Raw genomic sequence first — 22624 nt, 5'->3', positions numbered from 1 at the left:
AGTGAATTGAAACGTTTTCACAGCAAATAATTACTTCACTGTAGTTGAAACTTCCAAACACAACTTAATAGTCTTCAAATTCAGCTCAGATCACTCAAGATGAAAACACTCTGCTAAATACAGATAACTTACAATAACTTTAACAGTTAATTGTCCATAACACACACTCTTATAAATCTAAAGTGCATCCAAAACGGAGGTCCCAAAAGACCCTTCTGTTTGTTTGTTTTTGTTTTTTTGAGATAGGGCTTCTCTGTGTAACAGTCCTGGCTGTCCTAGAACTCTCTTTGTAGACCAACCTGGCCTGGAACTCACAGAATTCCCGAGTCTGGGATTAAAGGCATGCACTACCATAACCAGCGCGCGCACACAAAAACACTTAAAATATATCTGAAAACAAAGAAAATTATTTTTGTGTCTTTGGGGAACTCACTTTGTGGCTCAGGCAGACAGACCTTAGCTCTGAGATCCTCTTGACTCAGTCTCCCAAGGACTTATAAGGCCTGTATCACCAGGTTGGGGTGGGGCGGGACACAGGACATGACCCTTTTGAAAAGCATTTCTGCTGGTGGCTGCACATGCCTTTAATCCCAGTAGAGGTCAGTGCAGTGGATCTCTGAGTTCTAGGCCAGCTTGGTCTACAAAGTGAGTTCCAGAATAGTCAGGGCTGCCACACAGGGAAGGAAAAAAAGGCTAAAATATGTATAGTACTTGTTACATCCCAGACACTGCTATAAATGGTTTTATAAATTAATCATTAAATACATTTTTTAATTTTTTATTGCATTTACTTCAAGTGTGTGTGTGTGTGTGTGTGTGTGTGTGTGTGTGTGTGTGTGTGTGTAGGGCTCAGTGGTAGAGTGCTTGACTACCAGGCAGAGGGCCTCAGTTCATTATAGATGGCTGTGAGCCATCATGTGGCTGCTGGGAATTGAACTCAGGACCTCTGGAAGAGGAGTCAGTACTCTTAACCTCTGAGCCCAACTATTCTTTAAGAGATTTAAATGATACAACGTCTTCTGGGGTTAAACACAGGGGCTCCAATATATTAGGCAAGCACTCTACCACTGAGCTACACCCCCAGCTTCAAATTATTTGTGTGTTTGTTTTTACATCCCAAACAATTTCCCCTCCCTCCCCTCTTCCCCAAATTATATATGTTTTAAAACAACATAGGAAGGGGCTGGAGAGATGGCTCAGAGGTTAAGAGCACTGGCTGCTCTTCCAAAGGATGGAGTTCAATTCCCAGCACCCACATGGTGCCTCACAGCCATCTACAATGAGATCTGGTGCCCTCTTCTGGCATGCAGGAAGAACACTATACATAATAAATAAATCTTAAAAAAAAAAAAAAAAAACACAGGAAGTTGAAAACAATCAAACTCAAACCAACCTATATTCCCAAAACACATACTTTTCATACAGTTCCTACCTCTTTTTTAGCTGGAGAACTTTTGGTTTTCTTAGGAGTCTGTTTCTCTCCTTTGAGTTCAATGGCGTTTTCTTTTCTTTTCGAGGCTGTCAGCTCTGTGTCTCTGGAGGAACTTTCTTCTTTTGCTTTCATAAGTGCCAGCTTGGAGCTGACCTTGGGAGAGGAACAGGCTTCCCTCTGGTGAGCTGGCGATCCGCAGAGCTGCGTCGACCCTCTGGAGCGCCCACCCCTGCTGTGCTTAGCAGGACTGCCCAGCTTTCTTTCATTTAAGAAGTGCTCTGCTTTTAGAAAGGGAAAATTATGATTGCTATTTGGGGAGTACACTGGCATCCAGAGTTTCACTCTTCACCTTTCAACAGTATGATTTTAGTAATACTTAGTATACCATGTTTACTACTTTAGTTCAGATAGCGCGTTTATTTTCTAAAATTAAATAGTCACATAATACTTCTTTGTAACCAGATCAAATTAAGAGATCTATCAGGTTGGGAATTTAGCTCAGTGGTAGAGCACTTGCCTAGCAAACACAAGGCCCTGGGTTTGACCCTCAGCTCAAAAAAAAAAAAGAGATCTGTCATTTTGCTGCGTAGTGAGAGAGAGAGAGAGAGAGAGAGAGAGAGAGAGAGCGCTGCCGTTTTAAATTCAAACTATCCATCTGATATACTATTATAAACAACACAGGAAGATATTGCTACAGCTCAGTAGTGTAGTGCCTGCCCACCAATGCACAAACCTGAGTCCAATCCCAAACAGTATGAAAAGACAAAGACTTCATTCTACAGATATGCTATAAAATTTACAGAGACAAAACTTGCTGACTGGAATACGTTACACAGAATTCTGTAAAATAGCAAGAAAGCCCCAAATCCTGAATTGCCAAGGCTAAAAGGTACTACCTAAGCAGATTTACTTCTAGAATTAGGTTTTCTACTAGCCCCCCACACCTACAGGCACCATCGTCATTGAGTCAACCAACTATGAATAGAAAATACTTTGTATATTTTATCCTGATCACTGCAACAATACAGCATAACTATTTCCATATTTCCATAGCATTACACTGTATGAAGGTAATCAGGAAGCCAAGCTGTCTATAAATTATGTGTAAACTCTACACCTTTTACATGAAGAGCTTGAATCCCCACAAACATGAGGACCCACAGGGGTCATGACACCGATCCTTCACAGATAATGAGGAGGGTGTCTGGGCCACAGGCCTGCATCCCAGACACTTAAAAAGCAGAGGCAGAAAGATTACAGCTCTAAGGTTGAGGTATAGACTGATCCAAGGCCAGCCTGGGTTACTCAGTGGGACCTTATCTCAAAATAAAAAGCAAAAGGGGGGCTGAGAATATAGCTCAGAAACTTAAGCAGCATGTGCAAGGCCTTAGTTTTATCCCCAGTGTTGTACAAGAAAAAGAAAAGGGTAAGAAAAGGCAAGGGGTGACTGTATCAGCAGAAGGTTCAATATCAAGACCATCACGAACAGGCCACCCAAGACGATCAGAAGAGCTTCAGATGGCCTCTAATGTGAAAGCTCAGGGCATTGCCCCTCTGTCTTCACACAGCAAAATTAACAAGCCAAAAGTACCTAATATTTGACTTTTCCTAACACTAAGTGCAGAAGGGCATCCTCTACCAGGTAGTAGCCAGCTTTCAAAGTGCAGATGATCCTTGACTTAGGACTGTTCAACTTTATAATGGTGCAAAAGAAACATGCATTCAGCAGGAAAACGTGGCTAACTTTGAGGTTTGATTTTATAGGACTGTGACCATATATCAGCCCACCATCTCTATGGGTCCCACACTCATGGATTCAGTGCTCTCCTGAGATACTGGGCATCAGCAGAGAGACTCTCCACAGTGCACTATGCTGCTGACACATACCTGCACTTCGCACTGTGACCTGCTTCAGCTGCGGACAGTCTGGAACACCTTTATCTAAGGAGAGCCTGCTCTCACTGTTCTCTGGAACACCCACCAAACATTAGTGAAAAGAATGCTCAAGCACAGTTACCAAGTGTCCTCTGCTATAAAGACAGGGAATGCTCTCTCACCCTTCTCTGCTCGTATTACCTTTATCAGGGCTTTTATGGTTTTCTGCTTTGCTTAAATCGGCTTGCACAGGTGAAAATGACTCTCCCTCTTCAGGGTTCTTTCCGGCCTAAACGAGTGTAAAAAGTGTCAGAAGTTTTAAGTAACAGGAAAACTACTACACAGAATCTGCTCTTCAAATGGATTAAATTTTTCAGTTTAAGGGTCACTTACCAAACCAAACCAGCAAGGTACTACAATAAACTGCCATTCATTTATCCACAAAAACTACCACAGCAAAAGCAGTATTTTATTACTTCATTTTACTGATAAGGAAACGGATAAAGGGTTACAACAATATGGCAGTAAAGCATCTCATTCCACCCCAGGCTCCTAAACCGGAAGTGGAAGCCTTGCTAGCGTTCCGTTTATCTCAACTCCCAGACTACTAGTGTAATGCAGCTGAAAGCTGAAACGGAAGCAAACCAGCACAAAACAACTGAAAACCAATTAAAGCCCAGGAGGAAAACGAAAGAGAAGCCAAGAGCATCAGGACAGAGGTAGGCTGAAGGCTGAGCCAGGAGCCTGCCGAGTTTAAAGCCCAGCTGGGCCACCCAGAGCCACCTGTCAAAGACTGCCTCCAAACAAAGCACAAAAGAGCACTCTCTCAAGAGAAGAGGAGGTGCAACCCTGACAGTCTGCTTTCTGAAAAGAGTACTGTAGTTATGAAACCCCCATCCTGTACAACTGATACCCATTACCCAGAAATAATAGATAAAATACTCAAATAAGACATAAAAATCCCTATGGTTTTGTGGGGCAAGTTCTGATTTATTTCTTGAAATCTTTTAAAAAGAGTAACTTTGTAAATGAACACACACAAAAATTACAAATTAAAATAATTTAACTAGTGGGATGTCACCCCACTTAGTGCACCTGCATGGGGACCTAAGTTCTGGTCCCCAGCACCCACGGGAAAGCCAGGCATGGCGGTACACGCTGCAATGCTCAGAAGGACAGAGACAGGGGGATTCTGAAGGCTCACTCACTGGTCAACCAACCTAGAAGAAATGGTAAGCTCCAAGTTCAACTAAGGTAGAGAACCACAAGACTGGACATCTACCTCTGGCCTACATCACACGTTGAGCTAGCTCGCTCGCTCTCTCTCGTGCGCTCTCTCTCACACGCACACGCACACGCACAGAGTAACGCCATGTTACCTTGTTGGTCTTGGGTTCTTCATCCAACATGGCTAATGTTCGAGCAAATTCTTCATCTTCATGCAACTGCCTCTCCAGCTGTAAAAAGCACCAACACAGTGAGATGCTTTTGTTATTTTTGTATCTAAACACTTTTAAATGTGTGCTTCCTATGTGTGCATGCATGGGTGTTCATGTGGAGAGCAGACAGGAACTCTTCTTCTACCTGAACGTGGGCTCCAGAAATCAAACTCAGGTGGCCAGGCTTCCCTGTCAACCACCCTAATCATCTCGCCAGCCCCTAACAGAACCCTTAGCTTCTCTGTACCAACTGGCTCTCCTCCACCCTGTGTTCTGGTCCTCATTAACAGCATCACCATCATCATCCAGCTGCTCAGGTCCCCTTTCTTCAAACCTGTCAGCAGCTCTAAGACCTTGAGTCGTCTCTCACCATCTCTTCCACTTCCTTCCTGATACAATGAACATCTCCCACCGCCATACCTTACAAGTCCCCAAGCTGGTCTGCTTCTGCTCGTGCCCAACTACTGGGAAGGACTTCAATTACCCTGTTTGCATTACAGAAGCCAGTGGGCTTTTATTGTTTGTTTGTTTTGGTTTTGGTTTTGGTTTTTCGAGACAGGGTTTCTCTGTGTAGCTTTGGTGCCTGTCCTGGACTAGCTCTGCAGACCAGGGTGGTCTCGAACTCACAAAGATCCACCTGCCTCTGCCTCCCGAGTGCTGGGATTACAGGTGTGCGCTACCACCACCACCCGGCTGCCAGTGTGCTTTTAAGACTCACCAAGTCGGGTCACTTTATTAAGAATGCCAACGGAGTCCCATCTCACAGAAACTAAATCTGAAGTCCTGACCAATGCAAGTTCTTTCATGGGTATCAAAGACCCAGTGTGACCCACAGGACTTGCTGATGGCCATTTCTCCAAATCACCTAACTTCGCACAGGTCCTCCTCAGGATGCCGACACTTGCTGTCCCGTGCTTAGTGGGGATCTGAGTAGCCAGCAGTGACTCACTATGCTTCATTTTCTGACACAATCCTCCCCTATCCACCCCAGAACTACACCTGCACTCTTCTCACTACACCGTGACGACCTGGCATTTTCTGTTTTCCTTAAGCCTTTGTTTTCTATGTAAACTGCAGCCATCTACTACTACAGCAGTGAGGGGAACTCAGTAAGTGATGACTACACCCTTGTCAGATAGGGGCTCACGGCTCCAGACAGCATCCTGAATCAAACTGAAGTCATCAGCATATACAGTAACCACAGCAACGAGAAAGAGTAGGTGTGCTCGGAGTGGAAGCAAAAAGACACAGGGCAAAGGAAATTCTTTCATACACTGAGGAGCCTCCTAGTCACAGAACTTCAAATTTTTACATAATTATCTGTTAGTCTCAGTTACGTTTTACAGGAATTTATATTCCCATATACTAGATTTTAGTTTATTTTACACCAAACTTCTAATGAGGCTCAATTCAAAATTAGACTATAACAATTTTGAGCTAAGCATGGTTGTACACAACTATAATCCAGAAAGACTGAGGTAGAATTTTGAGTTCAAGGCCAGACTAGCCTATACAGTGAGTCTAGCCCTGTCTTGGATGGATGGATAGATGAATGGATGGACAGATAGACAGAAAGACAGACAGACAGCAATGCTCTATTCAAAAGGAGAAAAAAAGCTAGATCATCTTGACTATTTGTAAAGAAGTAGCAAGTTATAACATCAAGTTATTTAAGATAATTAAGTGGAATGGTAATACCTCTGCATCTTCATCAAGCTGCAACTGCTTGGCAATGGCCTCATCATTTAACCTGGAATCATCCATGTTTTGAGAAGACTATATTCCAAAAGGAATCAAGCAAGATAAACATAAATTAGGCTAAAACTAAAGGTTTTTTTTGTTTTTTTTTTTTTTGGCAACACCTAATTAAACACATCAGTGAGAGAGAGGTCTGTCAGTAACAGTCAGTATACACAGCAGCAACAAAGTCAAGATTATGGTTGTTCTGATGACATCAGTTTCATAAAGAATGAGCATCCTACAGACAGATGGCTCATTCTGCTCCTTCAGTATGTTCAAGAGAAGCGCACACACACTGAAGGTTAATGCTCTGGCTTGCACAGTAGTCTAAAACACTGGCCTATCGACGTAAGAAGGACAGCTCAGGCCTGAGCAGGCACCAGTGAGTCGGCACACAGTACAGCACAGCCTATGAGGCCCTTCCTTCCCTGTACTTTATCTATATGCCCACTGCCTAAACAACCAGAAAAGGATGACTCCAGGATCAGCCAAACTAGAGAAGATCAGCATAGCCACACTCTGTTACTACGATGTTTATCTCATTTCAAGTAAAGTTGTGCACTTCTGTTTGCTAAAGGCAATAGTAAAATAAGTTTGCATTTTGAAAAGTCCACTTAAATTCTAAGAACTGTGATTTTTTTCTTATAGTTAAATGGTTTCCTGCTTTCAAGTAAAAATAAATACATATCTACATAGCTTCCAAAATGAGGGCAATATTTGTCTATAATCACAGAAAATTATTTCATTATTACTAAAGCATGCTTGCTCATTCATAATATCCCATTATCCTCATTAGTATCCCTGAGTGGGTACCAATCCCGAACATTCTTTTTGCTATTGTTTCCAGCAGTCTCATTATGCAGACCAGGCTGACCTCAAACATAATCGTCGTGCCCCAGTCTCCCGAGTGCTGCCGACACAGGCGCACGCCAGCGTGCCCTGCAATCCTCACTCTGGCGTGCATGCAGAGCGCTCACCTCTTTTCTTCTGCTTGCCACCATCTTCTTTCCAGATCTCTGGACACTTTCGGTTCCAAAATAATCGAGCACCGATGTTGGTGTAAGCTTTATTGGTGACAAAGGTTTGTTCTTGGTCTTAGTGCCTCCTTCATTCTTTTTCCCGGTCGATGCCCCAAGGTAACCTTCATTCGTAGATACTCCATTCTCTTTGGATTTGGAGGCTGCCTTTTTACATACAAAGTCATCGTCTTCATCTTAAATGGAAAATATTTTTTGATAAAGCATAGGTCTTAATTACATAAAGTAATCGTTTCTAGCAGTTTTTTAAAAAAAGCAATACCTTTGGTTGTTTTTTTCTTCCTATCTTCGAAATTGAACATTCACAAGGGCCAGGCCTAGATCTGCAACATACCCATTATACACCAGGCACTGAGGATACAACTAAGGGCTGAGAAGAAACTACTTCAGCAGTGAAAAGACGCACCCCCTGACTTCATGAAATTTGTGGTCTACAGGAAGAAACAGATACTACACTAGCTTTTTACATACGTATGTATGTATGTATACAATCAAATACACACACATACATACACACATACACATTTTATTTCCAAGCTGCATAAAGAAAAAGTAAAACAAGAAAGGAGACTAAGGTGTGACTAAGAATACAAGAGGCCTTGGGGCCAATCTCCAGTCATGACCCCCACACCAAGAAGGGGAATGATTAGAGAGGGGTATAAATTAGCGGAGAGTACCTGCCTAGCACACACGAGGGCCAAGGCTCACTTCCCAACAATACAAAGGGAAAAAAAATGTTCAAGAAAGTGAGGGATGTTCTTTCTGATAAAGCAATCAAGGAAAGCCTATTCTTGGGGGATCAAACGCAAGGCCTCGTGTGTGCCAGGCAAGTACTCTACCCCTTAGCTACAATCCTTTGGATTTTCAGACAGAGTCTATGTAGCTCATGTTGGCTTTGACCTTCCTACATGGCCAGGGCTGAACTCCAACTCAAACCTCCTGCTTCAACAAACCCTAATACTGAGGTTACTTGTATGACCCAAAATACCTGACTAAGGAAAGTCTCTTTGATAAGCAACATCTGCTCATCAGATGTTGTTGTTGTTGTTAACAGAGCCCTGAGACAAATGTCTCAGGCAAGAACAGTCAGGTAATGTAAATCTCAAGCACCAAGCCTTACAGTGGGGTGTCCCCAGGTTGAAGTCAATGCACCTAGCTACAAGAGTTCAGGCAAAGAGATACAAATCAAATCCTACAGGACTTCCTAGGTGACAGAAACTCAGGTTATAGCATAGAAGCCTGAGTAGTGTAATGTCACAGCCCAGTTAAGTCTATCCTTGGAGAAGACACTGTAGAGGGCCAGGCAAAGGTAAGGAGCTCGCCCAGGAAGCCATTACAGCTCCAGACAAGATGCTGAGTAAGGTAGGTTCACAGAGGGGCATGAAGTTCAGGCTCTGGCTCCATACATATTGAAGACTGATGTCTAACAATTCTCTAACCAGTCATTTGGGACTTCACATTGCTTGTTTTGTTACACTTCAAATCCTAAGAGTGTCCAGCAGCCAGGAGACGCAGCAGTAGGCACAAGTGCTTTGGTGCCAATCCTGATGACCTGACTTCCATCCCCGAGACCCACCTGGCAGGAGAGAACTCACTCCCACACGCTGTGTTCTAACCTCCAATCATACACTGAGGCACACGCACCCATACACGTGGGTTACATTTTGTCTACCCTGAAGGGAGGAGCTTTGTTCTACCACGTGCTCTACACCATGATCTTCTGCCTTGTCAAAAGCCTAGACGGGACCAAAGATGGCTCAGTATTTAGGAGTACTGGTTTTTGCAGAGAACCCAGGGCTCCATTCCCAGCATCTACATGGTAGCTCACAACCAGCTCTAACTCCAGCTCCAGGGGATCCTATGCCCTCTTCTGGCCTTCGTAGGCATTACATACATGTGGTACATATACATAAAAACAGGCAAACACTCACACACAGAAAATAAAAATAAGTATTTTCTAAAAGAAAAAATTATAGACAGGCAGTGGTGGTGCACACCTTTAATCCAGCACTCGGGAGGCAGAGCCAGGAGAATCTTTGTGAGTTCGAGTCCAGCCTGGTCTACAAAGTGAGATCCAGGACAGGCTCCAAAGATACAAAGAGTAACTCTGTCTCAGAAAAAACCAAAATAAGGGCGGTGGTGGCACATGCCTTTAATCCCAGCACTTGGGAGGCACAGCCAGGCGGATCTCTGTGAGTTTGTGGCCAGCCTGGAATCCAAAGTGAATTCCAGGAAAGGTGCAACGCTACATAAGAGAAACCCTGTCTCAAAAAACAAAAAAAGAAAAAAAAAAAGAAGAAAAGAAAGAAAGAAAGAAAGAAAGAAAGAAAGAAAGAAAGAAAGAAAGAATTATTCTTTTAAAAAGCCCATAAGCAAAGCAGCCACATAACTGAAACTGCTGAGATTATGAACCAAGTACTTTTCCACAGTGATGGAAATCTACCAGAATACTCTGTCCCAGGCACATCTGAAGACATCTTGTCATCTTCCTTGATTAAAAACAAACAAACAAAAACCTCAAGAAAGAACAGCTCTGTCTCTATACCAACTAGCTGTCTTTAAAGTCCCTTCAGCCTTTAGTTATTTCAAAGGCTACACTATCGCACTGTGTAGAAAGAAGCCAATACAGGCCATGCAGCCAGGTGTGGTGGAACAGCCCTGTAACTCCAGCACTTAGGAAACTGAGGCAGGAGTAATTCTAGGGAGTTCTAGGCCAGCTTGGGCTACACAGTGAAATAGCAGCTCAGAAAAACAAAACAAAAAATACAACACAGTAACTAGCTTCCTACAAAGGCACAATCACTTCACGGGTTTTGCTGAGCCATCCTCTGGTAAAATAAGTATTTTGCAATCCTACACAATGTGCAGTTCCTCTTGTTTTCTAATAAACCTGATTTGTTTCTGTCTTTGTCTGAAGCCAAAGGCCAGCTGTTCTCTCCTCCCCCAAATCTGCAATAAAACACTGATAAACAGATCTAAGTCAGATTTCTGACAGCTACTTGAAAATCATAGGCAACTCAACACTTAAAATTTCCCTCCAGGATATTTGTGTCCTTGTAAAAAGGCCATTTATTTTTATTTACAGACAACATAATCTCAAATGTGCTGACAATGACCGAGTAAACTAGCATTTTCCAACAGAGGGCAGAGGAACTGCCTAGGAGAGGACATTGCTCTGCCACTCTGAGTTAGACACGTTCATTTGTTCAGAAGGAGAACGCTGGAAGAGAAAGGGATAATGTGAAGGTCTCTCATAAAATCTATTTACAAGCCACGGGGGAAAAACAAAGCTAATTCTAGAGCTCCTGCGGCTGAGCGTTTGGCCTCTGCAAATGGATCCGACTGTCCTAATGCTATGAATGTCTTGCCTTTGGTCTGGAACATACCAAAATCCAATTAAAGGTAGATTTCATTACAAGGATTAAAAATAACTGACTTAGTGACAAGTGAAACTCTAAGTAGGGAAGCTGGTGCATGTGTGCAGTTCCTTTGCAAAACTTCTCACTGCCGTCTTGGAAGCGGAGAGAAAGGTTCACTTGTTAGGCCTTCAAAATACTCGTTAATTAAATGAATGGAAGAGGCAGCAAGCATCCCATCTCCGTTCATTCATGTGGTAAATCAGTTTCTGCATATAAGCAGAAAAACAAAACTGATCAAGAAGCCAGGAGTCTCATCATTTGTTACCCATAAATCCTTTCAGAATCAAAATGAGTCAGTTAAACAAATGCAGAGACCCACAGTCAAACATTAGGTGGAGTTCAGGGAATCCTGAAGAGGAGGGAGAGGAAGAATTGTAGGAGATAGTGGGGTTAAGGACACCATGAGAAAACACAGAACTAATTAACCTGGCTGGACTCATGGGGCTCAGAAACTAAACCAACCAGGGAGCCTGCATGGGACTGACCTAGGCACTCTGCATATATGTTACAGATGTGTAACTCTGTCTTCCTGTGGGGCTGTCTCTGACTCTGCTGCCTGCTTTTGGGACCCTTTCCTTCCTACTGGATTGCCTCGGGTTCAGCCTCGGTAGAAGAGGAGGTGCCTAGTCTCACTGCAACTTGATATACGGTGGCAGGCTGGTATCCATGGGAGGCCCGCCTTCTTCCAAACAATAACAGAGGAGGAAGAGTAAGAGGGGGGGGGTAGATAAAGGGGGAGGCCTGGGAGGAGAGGAGGGAGGGAAACGTTGGTCAGGATGTAAAAACAAAAATAAATAAATAAACAAACAAACAAAAAGAAACACATCAGTCTATTAAACATGTTTCAAAATAGTTCAGGTGCAAGGGAGATGGCTCAGCAGTTAAGAGGACTAGTTACTGCCAGGTGGTGGTGCACCCCTTTAATCCCAGCACTCAGGAGGCAGAGGCAAGCAGATCTGAGTTTGAGGGCAGTCTGGTCTATAGGTTGAGTTCTAGAACAGCCAGGACTACATAGAGAAATGTCTTAAAAACACAGGAAGAAAGAAAGAGAGGGAGGGGCTAGCTACTCTTCTAGGTTTGATTCCCTGCACCCATATGGAGGCTCACAGTCTGTAACTCTAGTCCCAGGGGATCCAACACTAGTGTGGCCTCCACAGGTACAGACATATATGCAGACAAAATACACATAAAACCAAATTCTTTCTTAATTCCCCATAAAACCAAATTCTTTCTTAATTCCCCTGGGGACTGGGGATTTAGCTCAGTGGCAGAGTACTTTCCCAGCAAGTGCAAAGGCTCTAGGGTCAGTCCTCAACTCCAGAAGAAGAAGAAAAAAAAAAAAGACAAACTATTCCCCTGGGGCTAGGAATGTAGCTCAGAGGTGGAGCATTCACCTAGCCAAAGATGATGATGCCTTTCCTCTGACAGATACAATTCAAAACAGCCAAAAGGAACACATTCGGGATCTTACCTGTCTCAGAAATGTAAGTAACAGGATCCTTCTGAGGAATTTTACCAGGTTTAGAAGACAGTGGCAATTTTTCTGATTTCTTTTTAGCATTTTTCACCTGCACTGTCTCCTCTGATTCTGAATCTACAAGAGAAGAATTAAAACTATGAAAGGAAATATCAGTGTATTTTTTAAGTGGTCATTATGAACCAATCCCCCAAGGAGCATCTCTTGATGAATGTTTACATCTCTTTTATCCAGTAATGAACTCATACATTAGATTTCTATTGCTGTTTTTACAATCACCACAAACCAAGTGGCTAAAACCCACACATGTGGGCTGGGGACATGGTCCAGTGGTAAAGGTGCTTGCTGTCAAGCCTGATGACCTAAGTTCCATCCCCAGGACCCACACAGTAGAAGGAGAAAGCCAACAGCCCCAAAGTACCTGTCCTCCACACGCACATAGTGGCGCGTGCACATGTATACACACATACACACACACACACACACACACACAAAGAAATTGAACACAAATATATTATCTTTAACAATTCTGGGCAAAGTCTGATGCAGGACATCAGCAGGGATATGGTCCTTTCCAGTCCCTCAGGAAGAATCATTTCCTTATCATTTCTATTTGCTAGTGGCTGCCATCAATATACAGCTCTTAACCTCCCATCTTCAAAGCCGAGAAACTGGGCAAGGTAGCCCTGGCCAGAGAGACTCAAAGTTCAGGCTTGTCTGGGACACAGGTTAAAGGCCAACATGGGCAACCTTAGTAAGACCTTGTGTCACTAATTTTTTTTTAAATTTTTGAAAGAGCTATGGATGTAGCTCAGGGATAGAATGTTTGTGCAGCGTGTGCACACGCAAGGCACTGTGTTCAATCCCTACACCATACACAAATAAATACCCTCAAGCAGAGAGCTGCCATCTCTCTGGTTTCTGGCCTTCTTACAGTCTTTGTTGTCCCAGAGCTCTCTAACTGGACCAAGGTGGCCTTGAACTCACAGGCTTGTCTCTGCCTCCAAGTACTGGGATTAAAGGAGTGAGCATTCTCACACTCTAATCTCTCTCCAGACCTCTTCTGCCTCCCTACTCCTCAGGCACATTGAACCCATCTTATTTTAAGATCATCTGAACCAATCTGCAGCTTTATTTCCACAGAGTCTAGGAATTCGACTGTGGATCTATGGGAGACATTACTCTGCCTGCTTGGCCAGACTACTCAATGCGGTGTAGAGCAAGGCACCAGCCCCTAACACAGGGCCTGGTACAAAGCAGCCCATTCATCAACTCTCTGCCCTCCCTCTGACAACACATCTAAAAGAAAGCTCGGCCTCACCCTGCCTGGATTAGTTTGTGATTCTGAGACAGGGTTTCACCATTAGCCCTGGCTGGCCTGAGATCCACCTGCATCTGCCTCCAGACTGTTGGGATTGAAGGTGTGTGTCACCATACCCAGCCCATACTGCTTTAAATTAGTGTTTACTATAATTATTTCCAAGAGGAAACTCAGAGAACACAGGTACACAATTGTCAATTTCCTTATGATAAAATACAGTAAAATGCACTTAGTAAATATTCAGGTACTTGGAACAATCAGTCAGAACCTGTGCTATCACTGTGAAAGTCACGACAACCTACATGCTGTGACACCCTGCAGCAGCAGCTACTGCAGAGGAGGCAGGCAAGGGCTTGAGCCTGGAGGTTCAGGCCCAGCCTGGGCAACAAAGGTGGGGCCCAACGGAAATTATACATCTAATAAAAAATACTAAAATATTCATAAGACACAAATGCTTCCTTGGCTACATTATTTTATATCCACTAGGCATAATGGCATATACCTATAAATCCAGAATTTAGGAAGTGAAGTAAGATCAGGAATCTAAGGTCATCATTAGCTACATGGGGAATCCAAGGCCAACCTGGGCTACATAGAACCTTGACTCAAATAGGTGGGGGGAAAAAAAAACACGAGATAAAATTAAATTTAAAAAAAAAATTAAGTCAGGTGTGGTGTGTGTCGTGCAGGGGACTGACACAGGCCTGCAGTACAGCTAATTAGGAGCCTAGGCAACAAACGAGGGGTGTGTGTGTGTGTGTGTGTGTGTGTGTGTGTGTGTGTAGGGCTCAGTGGTAGAGTGCCTGACTACCAGGCAGAGGGCCTCAGTTCAATCTCTGGCATCACAAAATAAATGAGAGTGAGACATATGCACAAAAAGTCCTGTTCCTCATCTCAAAACTATATTCAAAGAAAATCTTCAAACTGTGTTTATTACTTTTTCAACAGAAATGAAATTATCAAATCTTCCTAACACACACACACACACACACACAATCAATTTTAGATATTTGCTTTGGGGTGAGTAAAATGGTTCAGCAAATAAAAGACACCTACCACCAAGCCTGATGACCTAAATTCAATCCCCAGGAACTACGCAGTGAAGAGAGAACCGGCTCCTACAAACTGTCCTCTGCCCTCCACTGGAACGCCTTGGTACGCATGCCCACGGACACATGAATTAATTCATTAAATGGACCCAATATTTGCTTTAACAGCAGCACTATAAGGTACTTTTCTTTTTTTTTTTTTCTTTTCTTTTCTTTCTTCAAACTTCTAAGAACCTGAGTTTGAAAAAATTAATGGGAATATTTTTAAAATATGGGCTAAAACTACAGATCAGTGGCAGAGCAATTGCCTAGCATGAGTGAGGCCCTGAATCCGATCGCTGAGCTAAATTAATAAGTAAATAAGCCACACTCAAAGTAAATCTACACATTCTATCCCTCACTAAACAAACCTTTAACGCATTAAAATATTTAGGTTCTGGTAAGTTCTGCTGTTAAAAAATGTTCCAAGTACTACAGACTTGAGCTCTCTTCACCCAGCACTAATTAATAATGTCAGACGTCAGTTGGAAAACACAGTTACCAGGGAAATAAAGGATGTTGTAGCCTTTGAAGGTCCTCAGAAAAGTTACCTGAGTCATAGATGATCCTCTTCCTCTTGTGCTGCTTTGGTTTGGAGACATCCTCTTTACTGGAGTTATTAACCTGTAGACAGCAGGGTGCAATCAGAACAACTTAGCCTGTCAGTCTCCTTAGACTCAGGGTTAGTAGCTGTCAACAGAGGCGAGTTTGCCCCCATGGAGACGTCTGTTGGTACCTAGAGACACTGTTTATCACAGAGTGGGAGACAGGGGTTTCTTATGATATCTAGTACATAAGGATGCTACTAGCATCATCCAAGACAAGTCATCTAGCCCCAAACGTCAGAATGCTCTTGCTGAACAGGACAAGACCAGAAGTGCACAAGAGGGAAGACTTACAGGAAAAGCTATTCTATTATTCAGCTACATGGTCAGCCCACAGATAAGAAAGAGTAAAAGGATGTTGTGGTGATATTTTGTTTGTGCTCTAACAAATAAAGCTTGCCTGGCGATCAGAGGGCAGAGCTAGCTAGCCACTAGTTAACTATAGTGGCCAGGCAGTAGTGGCTCACACCTTTAATCCCAGCACTTGGGAGGAGGAAACAGGAAGTGATATGGCTGGGCGGAGAGCGGAATAGAAGGTGGGTGGAGACAGGAGCTAGGCCCCTTTTTCCAGTCTGAGAAGTGGCAGAGTAAGAAATGACTTTGGCTAGCTCCTTCAGTTATCTGATCTTTCAGCATTTACCCCAGGTTTTTGTTATAAAGACCAATCAGAATTCGTGCTACAGGTTGTCAGACACCAAAGGGTCAAGGTGTTTACTAGATCTTGAACATCCCTGAATGCCTTGGTCTCCGAGGTGATGAGGACCCTTTTAAGAGGTAGAGCCCAGTGGAAGGCCCCTAAAGGGGAAAGAGAACCCTATCCCTTCCTCTACTGGTCTGTCTCTTGGCCATGAAGAGACCATTCACTCTACCACACATTCCCAGTGTGATGTGCTATTTCCTGAGCAGACCCACAGCAATGAGCCAACAGATCACAGACTGGAAACCTCCAAGCCAAATAACCTTTCTCTTTATAAGTAAATTATCTCAGATACTATTTTGTGATAGTAATGGAAAGGTAGCTAACACAGGACAGGTGCTTCCTAAAAATGCAAGACAGAAACAGAAATAAGAGCTAGGCTGGCAGCCCATCGCTGGCAAATGCATGCAGAAAAACTAAAGGCAAGTCAAAGGTTACATATATTTGTAAACATCACATTTCTAACACAATCATATTTTTCCAAAATTCACAGAAAAGAAAAATGATCACTTAGAAGATAGAAATACCTATGTATTTCTGTCCATTAAAATAAAACTTCAAAAATACCAGAACACAACTAACTTCAAAACCTAAGACAAATGAACCATAATTTACAGCCACAACCAAGAGCTGGGTCAGGAAACAGAAGGAAAAGCAGCTACAGTAGCTCTGAAGACAGACACCTCGAAAGAAAGTCTCCAATTTTTCCTATAAATCCACCCAAACCTCCTGTGCTGTTTCTATAAAATAACTCAAGTACTTAGAAGGTCAAGTAATTAAAAGGCTAAATTAGCCAGGCGGTGGTGACCCACGCCTGTAATCCCAGCACTCGGGAGGCAGAGCCAGGCGGATCTCTGTGAGTTCCAGGACAGGCTCCAAAGCTACAGAGAAACTCTGTCTCGGGGGGGGGGGGGGGGGGGGGGGCCTAAATTAAAGAACTAAACCAAGCCAGGCAGTGGTGGTGCACACCTTTAAGCCCAGTATTTGGGAGGCAGTAGCAGGTGGATCCCCGAGTTAGAGGCCAGCCTGGTCTACAGAGTGAATTCTAGGACAGCCAGAGCTATACAGAGAAACCTGTCTCAAAAAGGAAAAAAAAAAAAAAAAAAAAAAAAACCTAAACCAAGATTTCACCTGCTGCCCATCAAACCTGTTTCCATCAAATAGGAAAGCAAGAATTTGGAGCCTGAGTCGAGTTAACTACATGCTAAGCCAAAAGAACCAACAATCTTTGGAGAAATATATCTGAATCCAATACAATAAACCCAAACTAGGAAAAAAGCAAGAAATTGAACCTGTGTGATTAAGTGTGTCAAGACAACAAATCATAAAAGATCCAAATACCTGATCAAACATCACTCCAATGTATGTGTGAGGTGCTTCTGGATGAGATAATAAATCATAAAGGATCCAGATATCTGATCAAACATCACTCCAATGTCTGTGAGGTGCTTCTGGATGAGTTTAATATTTAATGAAATAAAGGAGATGTCCCTCCAGGAAGTAACTGAGCCTTATCAAATTAGCTGAAACCCTGAGAAGCTAACCTTCCCTGGAATGAGAGAGAATTCTTCCTGCCTGGCTTCTAGCTAGGTGTCAGCTCTTTCCTGCCTGTGGACTGGAACTAGAGCACCACTTCTTTGGGTTTTAGGGGGGGGAGGGGCATGTTTTAGGTTTGGTTTGTTTGGTGTTTTGTTTTTGTTTTTTTTATTTTTTTATTTATTTATTTATTTTTTTGTTTTTTTGGAGGTTTGTTTGTTTGTTTGGTTGGTTGGTTGGTTGGTTGGTTGGTTTTGGTTTTTCAAGACCGGGTTTCTCTGTGTAGCCCTGGCTATCCTGGAACTTGCTTTGTAGACCAGGCTAGTCTCAAACTCGAAGAAGAAATCCTCCTGCCTCTACCACCCTAATGCTGGGGTTAATCACCTCCCAGGCCAGCCCATCACCTTCTAGTGGCCTCTCATCTACTAGACTAGACCCACATGCTCAGCTCTTCTGATCCTCAGGCCTTACACCGGGACAGGACTCTACCATCAGCTCTCCTGGGTCTCCACCTTACAAGCTGCAAGTCCTGTCAGCTTCTACAACCCTCTGAACCAATTCTTAGTAATAAATCTACTTATCGGTTGGTCCAGTTTTTTGTTTTGTTTTGTTTTGTTTTTGTCAGAGCAGAGGACCGAACCCAGGAGCGCTCTACCACTGAGCTAAATCCCCAACCCCTTAAATCTACTTATGTTCATACTATTGGTTCCATTTTACTGAAGAGCCTGGCTAACAGACATTTTTAATGCTAAAAAATGGAAGACTGCTATTAAAAATATATCTAGAATAACGAAGTAACTTTAAAACTAGGTACTGAGTAGAAACTGGGGAGATTTTGAGAGCCCAGAATGCCATAAAGGAACTGTGAGTAAAAACTCAGTCCAGCCCAGCCAAGGCAGGTGGATCTCTGAGTTCAAGGCCAGCCTGGTCTACAAAGCAAGTCCCAAGACAGCCAAAGGCTACAAAAAGAACTCCTTACCGGAAAAAAAAAACAAAAAACACTTGAGTCTAGTGAGAGCTCATGAAAAGAACAGAGCCACAGTGGAAATCTTTCATCTCAGAAGACAGTAGAACATCATCATAAACACTGTGCTGCTAAGTGTTTGAACTGGCAGTACAGCTCAGCAAAAGGAGTAGTTTACCCAACTTACACAAAGCCCTCCCTCCATTTAGTCGCCATAATAAAATTTAAAGAAAGGAAAAAATGAAAGTTAAAGGCCAACCTACTGAGTTCTCTGACAGAAACGGTAATAGGCTTTTGAAAACTGCAGGAAAGAATTTGGTTGGGGCTGAGCAGTGCTGGAGCATGCCTTTAATCCCAGCACTCAGGAGACAGAGGCAGGTAGATCTCTCTGAGTTCAAGGCCAGCCTGGTCTACAGAATGAGTTCACACCAAAAATAAAAAAGAACTTGGTTGTGTGCGGACCTAATGGCACACACTTTTGATTCCAGCACTTACAAAACACAAGTAGGCATCTCTGTGAGCTGGAGGCCAGAGAGTCTACAAAGGGAGTCCAAGCTGGACAGCCAGAACTACAGAATGAGACTCTGTCTCAAAATAATAATAATAAGGGGGGGGGGGTTTTGTACCAAATCTGGTTCTAGGACTGGAGATGGTTCAGCAATTTAGAACACTTGATGCTCTTGCAGAGGACCCAGCTCAACTCCCAGCACCTGAATGGTGGCTCATAAACACCTGTAACGCCAATACCAAGGGACCCAAAGTTCTCTTCTAGCCTCTGCGGGCACCAGGCATGCAGTGGTACACACACATACATGCAGATAAAACACTCTTACACATAAAATATATACATACATACAAAACAGTTTTTTAGAAAAATAACTTGGTTGTATTCTAGTGCTCTATAAAAAATAAGAAATTTCAGTACTGAGCTAAAGAGGTTCTGAAACAGAATGCTGAAGGTACATGCTGAGTTCTGACAACTTAGGGTAAACTAAAGAAAGGTTAACTACACAAGAAAACCACAGAATCAACTAACCTGGGCCTGTAGGGGGTCACAGAGACTGAACCAACAACCAGGGAGCCCGCATGGGTCTGTGCTATGGCTGTGTAGCTTGGTCTTCTTATGGGACTCCTAACAGTGGGACAGTCTCTGACTCTTCTGCCTGCTCTTGGAACCCTTTTCCTCCTACTGGGTTGCCTCATCCAGCTTAATATGAGGGGAGGTGCCTAGTCTCATTACAACTTGACATGCCGTGTTGGTTGATATCCCTGGGAGGCCTGCTCTTTTCAGAAGGGAAACAGAAGTGGATGGGGGAAGGGGAGGTGGGGGGGGGGCTCGGAGAGGAGGGAGGGGAAACTGGTCAGGATGTAATATATGAGAAAGGGAATTTTTAAAAATCATATGCTAGACCTTGGTAAAATAGTTGAAAGAGAGAGAGAGAGAGAGAGAGAGAGAGAGAGAGAGAGAGAGAGAGAGGGAGGAAGGAAAGAAGGAAGAAAGGGAGGGAGAGAGGGAAGGATGAAGGAAGGGGAACTAAAGTACTGCTAACCAAACCTCGATGACTTGGAAAATTACTTAGACTATCCACACTGCCAAACCGAGACAGAATAGTTTGAGGACAGTTATCAAGGATGTAGCTGAACTATCACTAAAGCGGCATTAATACATGCAGAAACTCCCTGCCAATTTCAACTAAAGGAGCTAAAAACAGGACACACAACAAAGGAACCCTGCCTGACTTCTCGTATTCCAGACAGACCACTGAGGTTATTCCTAAGATATCATCAGGACTAACTTCACTTTCAAAAGACCAGACACCCTTCACCTGCAGCCCTAAGGAGTGCCAGGGACAAGACTGCTTGCTGCCTAGGCTTACAGGATGCAGTTACCCAGAGGGTCTGCAAAAGAGACGATAAAACCAAGGATTATGCTGCATCTTAAAATACAATGTCATTGCTTTGCTGGGTTCTGGGCTTGCTTGAGAGCCATTGTCCTTCCCTCTCTCTCCCTTAAGATAGAAATGTCTACTCTAATCTCTACCACTACTGTATGCAGGTTTCTGAGGTTCACAACTAGGAAAGAATTTGCCTAAAAATGAATCATCCCTTCAAGGCTTATTTATCTTTGACTTAGATGATATTTAAATACTATCAGTCTTTACACTTGATAGTAGAATGAGTCAATACTGGGGAGAGGGTTGACTGAAAGAGAACGGATGTACTTTCAGTTGGCCATGGATAAAATGTCATAGACTGGATGTTTAAGCCCCAAATTCCTATGTTGGAGCTCTAGACCTTAGTCACAGCCTTTAGAAGGCAGAGAAAGGGGCATCTCAGAGAGTTCAAGGCCAGCCTGCTCTCCACAGCCAGTTCTAGACCAGCCAGGGCTATATAGTGAGACTCACTCTCAAAACAAACAAACAAACAAACTTCCAAAGTGATTAAAGTTAAATGATTTAACGAGGTAGTATGGACTATGTCCTGATCTGACAGAATTAGCATCCTTGTAAGAACAGGCACCAGAAGGCTCAATTTCTCCTTCCTGAGCACAGGCACCCAAGAAAAGGCTGTGTGAGGACACAAGGAAGACGGCTGTCTGCAAACCAAGAGTCCTCACTGGAAACTACATCAGCCACAGAATCCTCATCATGGACAAACAGGCCCAGGCCTCAAAGAAAGTACGGTTCTCCTGTTTAAGCCACTGGGACCATGGTATTAAATTAAATCAAATTAAAATATGACCTGCAGACCTAAGAGCAAAGGCACTTAATAGAGATATTCCTCATATACTCCAGATACCGAAATTAACACAAGAACTTTAAAGCAGAAGCGAACACCATCTACCTGAAAACAGGTCCCCGTGTCTCCATGAACAAACCTGGTTGTTGTTGCTGCTGCTTTGTTATCTGTGAGCCAGGCTGACTTCAAACTCAATCTACCCCTGCCTCACACTCTTCGTTTTATTTCCAGCACACGCCACGCCACCACAGCTGGCAAATTTTGATCTTAAAATAAAAAAATTTTGTCAAGTTGTTGGTGGTGCATGCCATTAACCCTAGCACTGAGGAAGAGACAGGCAGATCTGTGAGTTCAAGGCCAGCCTGTTCTACAGAGTGAGTTCCAGGACAGCCATGGCTACACAGAGAAACCCTGTCATGAAGAAAACACAAAACAAAACAAAAAAGCCAAGGTTTTGTTTGTTTGTTGTTGTTGTTGTTGTTGCTACTGTTATTTTTTGCCAGCATTAGTCTGTGCACCGTGTGCATGTCTGGTGCCCATGGAGGCCAGAAGAAGGCTTCAGATCTCCTGTAAGTGGGTTACAAATGGTTGTGAGCCAGCATGTGGGTGCTAGAAATTGAACCTGGGCCCTCTAGACAGTGCTCTTGACCAAAATGCAAAGTTTTAACAACTGAAAGAAGAAAGAAAGGAGAAGGGAAGGACACCAGGATGGAACACCAAGCTGTACTAGATAGACACATTAGCCTTACAGCTTCCCTCCTGGGTGAACTGCGCTGACATCGCTAATTATCCCGCACCTCCCAACATAACAAGGTCGGGAGCCCAGCTGCCTGCACACCCACACAATACAAACTTGGGCCTGGAAACTCACCTTGACTTCCTTTGCTCCTTTCTTTCCTTTGACAGTTCCCTCCGAAGGTTTTATCTTCTCATTCTTCTTTCCAGGCTCACTTACAGGCTTTTTCCCACTTGATATAACCCCAAAGAATTTCCGGATGTCCTAAAGCAGAAGAGGAGACATGTAAATATTAAACACGAAACATTCTCATTTCAGTTACTAATGGGACAACTTTACTCAACTGGTCTAACCCAAGTCACCTCTCCAAATCAAGGCCATCTATATTTAGCAGCATCCTTTTTATAAGTAAAAGCCACCTGATAAAATTACCTGAATTGAAAATGAGTTTTCTAATGTAAAGTAATATTAACCCTCAGAATGTAACAAAAAATAATACAAAAATGAACAAGTAAAATT

The 22624-nt window shown here is 43.2% G+C and overlaps 1 protein-coding gene across 3 annotated transcripts in view; it reads right to left on the bottom strand.

Moving 5' to 3' along the window:
* The window catches only part of Rfc1 (replication factor C subunit 1), a 74915-nt gene that overhangs the window by 30458 nt on the left and 21833 nt on the right, over positions 1–22624 (bottom strand). For 2 of the 3 annotated variants that reach the window (XM_036200892.1, XM_036200894.1), the window contains exons 2-9: positions 22241–22369; positions 15380–15452; positions 12414–12536; positions 7464–7699; positions 6445–6522; positions 4687–4764; positions 3509–3596; positions 1433–1713 (exon numbers count right to left, since the gene is read on the bottom strand). In XM_036200892.1, coding sequence (XP_036056785.1) covers positions 1433–1713; positions 3509–3596; positions 4687–4764; positions 6445–6522; positions 7464–7699; positions 12414–12536; positions 15380–15452; positions 22241–22369 — 1086 coding nt within the window. The remainder of the gene's footprint in view (positions 1–1432; positions 1714–3508; positions 3597–4686; positions 4765–6444; positions 6523–7463; positions 7700–12413; positions 12537–15379; positions 15453–22240; positions 22370–22624) is intronic. The other variant, XM_036200893.1, reaches the window with a different exon arrangement.

The sequence above is a fragment of the Onychomys torridus genome, chromosome 10 (genome assembly GCF_903995425.1).
Source record: "Onychomys torridus chromosome 10, mOncTor1.1, whole genome shotgun sequence".
NCBI classification, from domain to species: Eukaryota; Metazoa; Chordata; class Mammalia; order Rodentia; family Cricetidae; genus Onychomys; species Onychomys torridus.
This window is presented reverse-complemented; position numbering and strand designations above follow the sequence as displayed.